Genomic DNA, 10,451 nt, shown 5'->3' with positions numbered 1-10,451 from the left:
ATCCGCCTGCCTCTGCCTCCTGAGTGCTGGGATTAAAGGCGTGCACCACCACGCCCGGCAGGACATAGTCTTTTATAGCCCAAGGTAACTTCAAACTTCCTATGAAACTGAGGCTGGCCTGACCCTCCCGTACTGCTGGGATTAAAGCTGAGTACTGGCATTGCCATACCCAAAATGTACCTTTAAAAATGATTAAAGAGACAGAGAGATGGCTCAAATGTAATAATTTTTTAAATGACAATTAAAATGTTACTCTGTATTTTTGTGTTTAATATACTAGTTAGGTATTTTATATAATTTTTAACTAGTATTTTATTTTATATGCATGAGTGTTTTACCTGCATGCATGTATGCATACTATGTGTCTTGGGAGGGGCCAAAAGTTGCTTTCCTGGAACCAGAGTTACAGAAAGTTGTGAGCTAGCATGTTGGTGCTGGGAATCTCACCTGGGGCTTCTGGAAGGGCAAGGAGCCATCTTGACTGCTGAGCCATCTCTCCAGCTCTTAGTAAAAAGTATTTTAAATGATGCATTTTATGTTTTATATATAGTAACATAACAAAACCGTTTATTTCTAGAAAATATTAAATATCCCACTCAAGAGTATGTACCTAGAAAGTAACCAAGCTAGATTTGAACAGAGCCCTGAAATGGCCCTTGAGCTCATGTTCTGCGTACCTGAATAGCCATAAAAGTCTACGACTTCTGGATTCTTATCATCACTGTCTTGTGTGACCTTATGCAGACTAACCCTAGAAGATATCTCTCTCCTCAACTATCAGATAATAAGGCTGGAGTCTCTTTGACAGCTATGGCTAGCTGCAACCTTATGACATTAATTATTAACTGTGCGACACTTTTGACATTACAGCGCGCACTCTGAAACCTTGATCTCATCCTGATAGCATTTGCCTCCGGGAGGATCCATAGTGCAGAAGCCCCAGGGAGATGACCAACGATCTGTTCCTTAACCAGCTCCTCCTCCAGGAGTTCGTCCTTAATCTGAGCCAGCCCTTGTGGAGGCCAAATTCCCTCTCCTCTCCCTTTTCTGGGTGAGGACTCAGGCTTGGATCCACTCCAGGATAAACTTCTGCAAGCCAAGAGATAACACAACTTCAAGGTGACAATCAGAAGCGCGTTTAAAAGCCCTCCTTCTCTGCTGAAGTTGCTGCAGCTTCCCCACTTCACAGCTGGCCAGCTGCCGAAACCTGACTGCCATGTGGGAGCTTGTGGGCCTCTTGCTGCTCATCCTGGTCTACTTCTTTTGGACCAAGTCAAAGACACCTAACGCCAAGTTCCCCAGGAGCCTTCCGTTCCTGCCCCTGGTGGGTAGTCTGCCGTTTCTCCCCAGACGTGGTCATATGCATGCCAACTTCTTCAAGCTGCAGGAAAAGTATGGTCCCATCTATTCTCTTCGCCTGGGTGCCACAACTACAGTGATTGTCGGTCACTATCAGCTGGCCAGAGAAGTGCTCGTGAAGAAGGGGAAAGAATTCTCTGGTCGGCCCCAGATGGTAAGCAATACCAACCCTCCTCTTCCTCAGTCCCTGGGGTTGTACAGCTCTTAGTTCTTTCAAAATAAGACTTGTGGGACCACTCCCTCAAGACCCTATTGAGCCTCTAAACTAGGAAGGAGGAATTAAAGGGGAAACTCTTGAATGGCTTGTCTAGCAAGATGGTGCAGGGATCTGCAGAGCTGAGAAGCCTACATGCCATTCACCTTCCCCTCTACAATACAAGAATCATTCTAGAACACGCAGGCAAGGCCCTTAGCCCAGACCCAGAGTAAAGTTCTCCATAAGTGTGACATTGTTGGGAAATAGGGCAGTGACTGCATCCTCCACCAGAAGACGTTTGGAGAAGCGGCTGACATCATGGAGGCCTAGGACTGCAGTTTCTCTTATATGGCTTTGGCTCACAGATAGCTGGGGGAATATTACAGGGGGAGAGGGGACAAGGGACAGGGACATACAGTAGTATCTTGGGGGTGTCTGTCCTCATTGTGCTGACTGTTGAGTAGCCATCCTACAAACACCACCCATGCTCCCATGACCCCGTTGCAAGTGTTCCCCTGGGCACCCCAATAGAGGACGACCAGCCTCAGTCTTGAACAGGCCAAAACAAATTCCTTTCCATGGGCTAGTCAGCCAGAGCGGCTGCCCAACTGCCGGGCTCTCTCAGATTTGGGTTCCTCTCAGAAGCAAAGGAATAATAAACTGGGCCAGGTGATGGTGGCGCACGCCTTTAATGCCAGCGCTTGGGAGGCAGAGGCAGGTAAATCTCTGTGGGTTTGAGGCCAGCCTGGTCTTGCCAGTGCTATACAGGGAGACTCTGTCTCCAAAAACAAACAAAAACAAGAAAGAAAGAAAGAAAGAAAGAAAGAAAGAAAGAAAGAAAGAAAGAAAGAAAGAAAGAAAGAAAGAGAGGAGAGGAGAGAGAGAGAAAGAGAAAAGAGAGAAAGAGAAAGAGAAAGAGGGAAAGAGAGGAGAGAGAAAGAAGGAAAGAAAGAATGAATGAAAGAAAGAAAGAGGAAGGAAGGAAGGAAGGAAGGAAGAGAATAAAACCATCACCACCACCCCATGGGCTTTGGGGGAATCAGTGATGAAGAAGGAAGACTTAGACCCTTGTGCTTTGTAGATGGTGTCTTTTAGAGATGATAGCTCAAGCTTAAGTCCAACCTGGGAGGATAAAACATCTGCTGTCTCCAAATGAGGGTCTGAGGCTGGGTGCACAGGCCAACAGTGTGGCTTTAGCAGCCTGGTGGTTGGGGGCAAAAACAGAGCTGTCTTGGGAGTCTCCCAGTCTCCTTGTCCCTAGGACAGACCCACCTAGCTCATCCCACCCATAGCTGACTCTCCAGGTCAAAAACTGAAGTAGAGCGGCCCAGGGGGCACCCTACTAATGACCTGAACCCCAGGGCTCTTGTATTCAAATCCAGGGTTCTTTCTGTCTTCTCACTCAGCCTTTCATGGAACTTTAATGAGGACTTTGGGGTTTCCTACTAAGTAAGAGAGGCATGGGGATTTCACAGCACCCATCAGGACTGCAGATAGATGGAGAAGCTTGACAGTTCCGGGAGTTTACCTGATAATGCCTACAGCCTTGCCTGCTCTCCAAAGGTGACTCTAGGCCTCTTGTCGGACCAAGGAAAAGGCGTCGCCTTTGCGGATAGTGGTAGCTCCTGGCAGCTGCACCGGAAGCTGGTGTTCAGCACCTTTTCCCTGTTCAGAGATGACCAGAAGCTGGAGAAGATAAGTGAGTGAAAGGCTAATCCTTAAGGCTAGGGGGCTGGGGAAGGATGCTGGGTGGCTGAGTGCAGCCATTTCTTAGCGGCTGCTGCCATCAAGTGGCCATTGGCTCTCTATGCCTATCCCTGGATAAGACCCTGGCGAGAGGTGACAGGGTTGACTAATCCTTCCACTTCGCTTCACTTTCCCTCTCTTGTCAGTATGTCAGGAAGCCAACTCACTGTGTGACTTGATACATACATACGACGGGGAGTCCCGAGATCTGTCTACGCCCATCTTCAAGTCAGTCATCAACATCATCTGTGCCATCTGCTTCAACATCTCTTTTGAGAGAAAGGATCCTAAACTGACCACCATAGAGACCTTTACAAAGGGGATTGTGGATGCCCTGGACCAGAGCAATCTGGTGGACATATTCCCGTGGTTGAAGGTGAGAAGGAAGCCACACCTCCACTTCCAGATCCCACTGGGACAGTGTCCCCAGTACTTTCAGTTTCCATGACCATCATTCTCTTCCAGCTATTCCCACAGTCACCTGCCTGGCCTCATACAACTGCAGACACTTGGTCGGCATTTTTATCCTCAAGGCCGACTCTCACATAGCTCATGCTGGCCTCGAACAGCCTAAGCAACTGAGAATGACTGAAATTTTGATCCTCCTGCCTCCAAGTCCCAAGTGCTAGGACTACAAACATGTACTATCGTGCCTTGCTCTCTCTCTCTCTCTCTCTCTCTCTCTCTCTCTCTCTCTCTCGTCCTGTATCTTTCTACTCAGGGCTATTTGCCATTTGTCAGCACTGAGCATCTGATAAGGGTTAATCACCGGCTTCCCCCTGAGGTACACCCAGTTATCCTTAGTGCTGAGGAGGAGAGAGAGACACAGGTTTAATGTGTCCAAGTCCTCAGTCTCAAGTCTGACTTATGGTAAGGAAAGGCACAACACTGTCAGGGCTTGGGCTTGGTGATGAATTGAATTGAGTACATGAGGACTCCACCCTGTCTTCCACCATTTAAAGTTGTCCTTCCTGTCGCTGGTAACCACATTCTGCTATCTTCTTGCCTCCCTCGATAAAGGTCCAGACTGGCGTGGGGTCTTTCTTAAACAGAGAGCTAAAGTCTACCTCCCGGGAAGGAGTCTCCTAATTGCACAGATGGATTTGACATTTCCTTCTCTTTCCAGATTTTTCCCAATAAAACCTTGGAAATGATAAAGGAACACGCTAAAATTCGAGAAAAAACACTGGTTGAATTATTTGAAAAATGCAAGGTAAGTGATCAAGAAGAGGCGACTGTGAGGTTGGAGGTATCTTAAGAGCAAGACTGGGATGCATTTTGGACACTGTGAGATTCCCTAGAGCCTAGCAAGGGAGCTGTCACATAATAGGTAACTGCTAGAAACTGACCTATTAATAAACGGGTGGGGAAAGTGAGTAACTGAAACGGTTCTTAGAGGGACACAGAAGAAGACGCAGGGCTATTCCCTAACTCTACCACCTCACAGGTCCTGCCCAGTCCCTCTCCACTCTCGAGCACCTTGTGGTGTCTCTGTAGGGTGGGGTGTGGCAGGGATGTGTGGCAGGGATGTTGGAGGTGAGGCTTCCTCCTCATCCTCTTCTCTCGCTGTCTTTCACCCCAGGAGAAATTCAATAGTGAATCTCTCTCCAGCCTGACAGACATTCTGATACAAGCCAAGATGAATGCAGACAACAATAATGCCGGTGAAGGCCAGGACCCAAATGTGTTCTCAGATAAGCATGTCCTCTGCACGGTGGGGGACATCTTTGGGGCGGGCATAGAGACAACTACCTCTGTGCTGAACTGGATCCTGGCCTTCCTGGTACACAATCCTGAGGTGAGTGTCTCCCCAACTCTTGTCTTCCTATAGAATCCAACCAGCCCCGTTGGTGGTTGGGGGTGTGTGTGTGCAATGCCTGGAGCCTTCTGTTCAGATAACTAGATCCCACTCTGCCTCTCACACAAGCAGAGGCTAGCTCTGGCTCTGGGTTAAAGTTGTCCTGCCTTCTAGAAACAAGGCTTAGGCTACAGAGCCATCGCTGGATAGAATCATTCCAGGCTGTTCTGGGTATGACCACCGGTCTCTGCTAAGCCCGCGTCTCTCTTAGACTTGAACAAACTGGTCATATGGCCTTGTTCTGGCCCTCAGGTGAAGAGGAAGATCCAAAAGGAGATTGACCAGTATGTAGGCTTCAGTCGAACACCATCTTTCAATGACCGGACTCACCTCCTCATGCTGGAGGCCACTATCCGAGAAGTGCTTCGTATAAGACCGGTGGCCCCCATGCTCATCCCCCACAAGGCTAACATTGACTCCAGGTACGCCTCTCTTCCCAAGGCACTCAGCCTAAGATGCAGCCACTAGCTAGCCCATTTTGCACCTCAGGCATGTTCCACCTGGCCTTAGCTGCTGATCAACCTATAGTCAAACAGAGACCACTACTGCCAATCCCCCTGCCCTAGTAATTCCATCCACCTCCACTGATATCCACTGACTAAGTTGCATAGGCACCTGGCTTCCCTCCAAACTTCTTGCCACCCTTGGCGACACAGGTCTGGGCTAAAGGACAGGGTAATCAATATTCCGATCTCATCAGACGTCAGTAGTACATACTCGCCCCCCCTCTCTCAGGTATACACACATACACACACACACACACACACACACACACACACTCACACTGTCTCTCTTGCGCGCGCACGCGCACCAGCTTCTGAGACAGACACTCATGTGCTGACTAGCACACATGTCCACGTTGTTGTTAGGTAATGGGTAAGGCTGGCTCTAGATGCAATCCCGGCAGAAACCAGAAGCTGAGAGAAAGGAATGGTCTAGAATGGGGGAGGGTTCTCCCTCTCCCAAGTGGAGCTATGGGGCTGAGCAGAAAGGGGCCATCTTCGTTTTTCTTCTCCTCGGCTGGGTTAGCATTGGAGAGTTTGCCATCCCGAAGGACACACATGTGGTCATCAATATCTGGGCACTGCATCACGATAAGAACGAATGGGACCAGCCAGATCGGTTCATGCCTGGTGAGTCCTTGTCCATCCCATGCTGGCTCCTGGGCCACACAGCCAGCCTGGATTCTGCTCTTCAGGGACAGTACTCCTTCCTGCCCACTAAGCTTGTTGCCAGAAACCTCTTGGCTGCAACCCCATAAGCCTGTTACTGTTTCCATCCTGCTGGAGATTGCCCCAGACTCTTCACAGATAGGGGTTTCAAACTCTCTTCAAATAACTTCTGTGGGAAGTCTGTAGGCATCTGTCTCCCAAGAGGCCTGTCCCTCTTCTCTTGGATGGGGGCATTTTCTCCTGGGGACACCACTTCCTCCCTCACTATCCTTCCTGAATATTTATTTCCTCATGCCCCAAAAGCAAGTCGAGATCCCCTGGGCAAAAGGTTGGCCCCTGGCTGATGCTTCCATTTGTCCCCAGAGCGCTTCTTAGATCCAACAGGAAGCTATCTCATTACACCCACACCAAGTTATTTGCCCTTCGGAGCTGGTCCCCGGTCGTGCATTGGAGAGGCTCTGGCCCGTCAGGAGCTCTTTATCTTCATGGCCTTGCTGCTGCAGAGGTTTGACTTTGATGTGTCAGATGACAAACAGCTGCCCCGTCTGGTGGGTGACCCCAAGGTGGTCTTCCTGATCGACCCTTTCAAAGTGAAGATCACAGTGCGTCAAGCATGGAAGGATGCACAGGCTGAGGTTAGCATCTAGAGGCAGCAACTGATGTCCCGGATCCCATGCCTTGACACCCACAGCCCGATCTTCCAGATGCTAGTGCCAGTGCCTCCAACGATCCTCCTCATTCCTATCCCGTTTTCTAGTTGGCAGCAATGAAGGGTGAGACACATGAATTAAAGATTTTCCAATAAACATCTCTGAGCCGTCCGTCATTTACTCATTGGCTTACTTATTCAGTCAACAAGTATGTTCACTGAAAAAAAGCACTGTTTATTTTGTGTGGTAGAGAAAGATGTGTGCATGTGTGTCTGCCCACATACTTGAACATGTGTGTGTGTGTGTGTGTGTGTGTGTGTGTGTGTGTGTGTGTGTGTGTGAAAGAACAAACTTACAGGAGTTGATCCTCTCCTTTTACTATGTAGATTTTAGAGACAGAAGTGAGGGCATTAGGCTTTGCAACAAGAACCTTTACCTGGCCGGGCATGGTGGCACATGCCTTTAATCCCAGCACTTGGGAGGCAGAGGCAGGCAGATTTCTGAGTTTGAGGCCAGCCTGGTCTACAAAGTGAGTTCTAGGACAGACAGGGCTACACAGAGAAACCCTGTCTCGAAAAACTGAAAAAAAAAAAAGAAAAAGAAAAAGAAACTTTACCTGATGAGCCATCTTTCCCACCTCTCACAAACAAACAAACACACCATTTTGTTGAGTACCTACTGTATACCATTTACTGGCTCAGGACACTCAGACTGTGTGGGAGGCACGGGGGACTAGGGATGTTAAACACACAGAGGAAGGGGGGGATACGGATAACCTGTTTTCTGCCCAGAAGGCTGGGAGACACAGTTAATATCTGGTGAACTTTCTAAGATCTGTGTGACCAAGAATGCACCTGATCTTTCCATCTATAGATCCATCTTTATGGGAGATGTCACATGTACTTCATGAAGAGTCACAAAGAGTTTCCATGTTGTCATGTCTGGTTTTTGTTTTGTTTTGTTTTTTAAGACAGTGTTTCAGTTTCTCTGTGTAACAGCCCTGGCTGTCCTGGAACTCACTCTGTAGACCAGGCTGGCCTTGAACTCACAAAGATCTGCCTATTTCTCTCTGCCTTCTGAGTGTTGGCATTCAAAGCATGAGCCACCACTGCCTGGTGATGTAGTCATTACTTCCAGAAGTTTTCACCAAATTGTGCTGTGCTTAAATACATCTAAAATAAACTACTTGGGGTCAGACTCCCCAAGTTTCATCCAACACCAGCTACTTTGTTGTGATGAACCAAATTACTTTCTTGCCTCATGCAGATTGCAGAGAAGTTCCACAAGCCTGGGAACATTCTATTGAAGACTGACAGATAAGTGAGAATTTCAGACTTGTACATGCTTTGGAGTCAATGATGCTGGAACTGTTATAATAGATTGATATAGAAGGGAGTGGCCACTTAAAACAAGGAGTCCTGGGGATGAGTGTGAGGGTGTAGGGGAAAGTGACAAGAACTGAAGAAGTAACAGAACAGTCTCAAGGCCACCATGACAGGAAATGGTGTGTGTATGGGGGGGGGGTGTCAGAGTGGAGACAGGCCAGCTCCCATGAGGTCTTTATAAGAAGCAGGGAGTGTGGTTTCCATCCTAAATACCTAGGAAGTCATTAGCAGATTATAAACGGATGAGTGAAGTAATGTGAGTGTGGTTTGTGTTAAGACAGGGTCTCCTGTAGCTCAGGCTGGCCTCAGACTTGCCATGTGGCTGAGTCTGGATTTGAGTCTCCTCCTTTCAGTTCACATACACTGAGATTACAGGCTCACCCACAGTCATCACCCCCAGCTTAATGGTTGTTATGGAAACCCCCTAGATGCTTCATGGAGAACAATTAGGAAGAAGGCTGTTGAGCCAGCCTGGGAAAGGGAATGGAGAGGGTCTGGAAAGTTGGCCACAGAGGGGAAGGTGGTGAGTTCTGGCAGGATCCAGTCTTTGTTTGAAAGTGGACCGGTTTGTCTTGTTGACTCTAACCCATGCCTTTAACTGCACGTACCTCGTAGGTTTGGCTTTATGACCGTGTATAATATAACCCAGACTGGGCTCCATCTTAGTTCACAAGAATGGGTCATGCCCTCCTTCTCCTTCTTTCCTTCAGGAAGACATCTCCAGGAGGAGACTTCTAAACAGGTACCTTCAGCGTTCACACCTGGATTTTCTCTCTCTTCCCCATTCAAAACACCCCAAGAATCAGAAATGCCTCTTCACTAGAAGATGGAACTAATCCCTTTAAGCCTTGAAACTAGCATATTGTTGGTGTGTGTGTGTGTGTGTGTGTGTGTTTCATGTGTATGTGAGTGCAGACATACGCATGCTGTGGCACACATGTGGTAGCCATCTTATTTGGGGCAAGGTATTTTCCTCTGTTCACCACTCTGTTGGTAACGCTACTTCAGGTAAATTTCCCTACCTCCTATCTCTTGGTGTGGGTATGCTAGGATCACTACAAGTAGACACTTGTGCTACTGTTTCTGGCTTTGTTTATTTGTTTGTTTGTTTTTGAGTCAGGGTTTCTCTGTATAGCCCTGGCTGTCCTGGACCTCACTTTGTAGACCAGGCTGGCCTCGAACTCAGAAATCCGCCTGCCTCTTCCTCCCGAGTGCTGGGATTAAAGGCATGTGCCACCACACCCAGCTCTGTTTCTGGCTTTTATGTGGGCGCTAGAGGTTCAAACTCAGGTCATCAAGTTTTGTACAGTAAGTACACTGCTTCATCTCCCCGGCTGGAATCTAGGATCTTTAAACCTTGCCAGTGACCAGCTGACATGTAAAATTCCAAACATCTCGGGAAAAACTGATCTTGGATTCTTAGCCTATAAAGAGGTCAAATCCCTAGATTCCTAGTACCAGTCAGGCCAGGGTCAACTGGTCAACAGTCAGGTCCTTCCCCTCTGATGGATGGAATACTAGGAAAGGTCACCGGGCAAAGCTAAGACCTTGCCTGGCCAAGTTTCCAGGAAAGTTGAGGGAACTCTAACAAAGAGACAAAGAGTCAGATCACAGCGCCAGGCTCTTCCTTAAAAGAGCTTTTAACCCAGTAGTAGTGGGTTCTTCCCTAGACTACCCTCAAATCAGTCTTGCTTTTCAAGAAACAGTGGCCCCCGGACCTTGCTCAACAGCCCAGAGGAGAGTAGGTGGGGATGTGTGTCTGATACTCATAGGAGGCTTGAGGGACATGTCAATGAGGCTACATCACGCTGAAGAGAGAGGTTAAACTGGAGACCACCCCTTCCCTCTCCCTGCTCTCCCTGAGCTGGCTGCTGAAGGCAAGCCAAACTTCACTCAGGCCAAGGCAGAGAGGGAGCAGGGTTGGATGGAGAAGTCACAGGCTTCACATCTGCTCACAATGTGAAAGACATTTTATGAACTAGCCATGATCAGATCAATAAGCAGGAAATCTGTGTTTTCCATAATGGTAGGAGGTATGTTTAACCGGACGAGAGGCAACTGATGGCCATCAACCATCAAGGGGCA

General features: G+C 48.2%; 1 protein-coding gene and 1 pseudogene across 2 annotated transcripts in view; both read left to right on the top strand.

Moving 5' to 3' along the window:
- LOC110334963 overlaps positions 1-691 on the top strand; it is a 2,707-nt pseudogene extending 2,016 nt beyond the window's left edge. Inside the window, exon 3 of the transcript XR_002381140.1 lies at positions 686-691. The product of XR_002381140.1 is annotated as a glyceraldehyde-3-phosphate dehydrogenase-like (transcript). The remainder of the gene's footprint in view (positions 1-685) is intronic.
- A 229-nt stretch (positions 692-920) lies between these two features.
- Positions 921-7,137, top strand: LOC110334801 (steroid 17-alpha-hydroxylase/17,20 lyase). Its single transcript, XM_021216765.2, has 8 exons — positions 921-1,513; positions 3,119-3,254; positions 3,448-3,677; positions 4,428-4,514; positions 4,884-5,099; positions 5,412-5,581; positions 6,189-6,292; positions 6,695-7,137. The coding sequence occupies exons 1-8, from the start codon at positions 1,217-1,219 to the stop codon at positions 6,976-6,978; spliced, it is 1,524 nt and encodes a 507-aa protein (XP_021072424.1). The 5' UTR covers positions 921-1,216; the 3' UTR covers positions 6,979-7,137.
- Positions 7,138-10,451: the final 3,314 nt, after the last annotated feature.

The sequence above is a fragment of the Mus pahari genome, chromosome 1 (genome assembly GCF_900095145.1).
Source record: "Mus pahari chromosome 1, PAHARI_EIJ_v1.1, whole genome shotgun sequence".
NCBI lineage: Eukaryota > Metazoa > Chordata > Mammalia > Rodentia > Muridae > Mus > Mus pahari.
Note: the sequence above shows the minus strand (reverse complement) of the source record. Positions and strands in the feature narration are given on the sequence as shown.

What these genes read in the sequence shown, in the direction of transcription:
- LOC110334801 (XM_021216765.2), top strand. Translation starts at nt 1,217, where the DNA reads ATGTGGGAGCTTGTGGGCCTCTTGCTGCTCATCCTGGTCTACTTCTTT. An exon ending in TCCTGGTACACAATCCTGAG is followed by an intron (nt 5,100 to 5,411) that starts GTGAGTGTCTCC and finishes TCTGGCCCTCAG; the next exon opens with GTGAAGAGGAAGATCCAAAA. An exon ending in GCCAGATCGGTTCATGCCTG is followed by an intron (nt 6,293 to 6,694) that starts GTGAGTCCTTGT and finishes ATTTGTCCCCAG; the next exon opens with AGCGCTTCTTAGATCCAACA.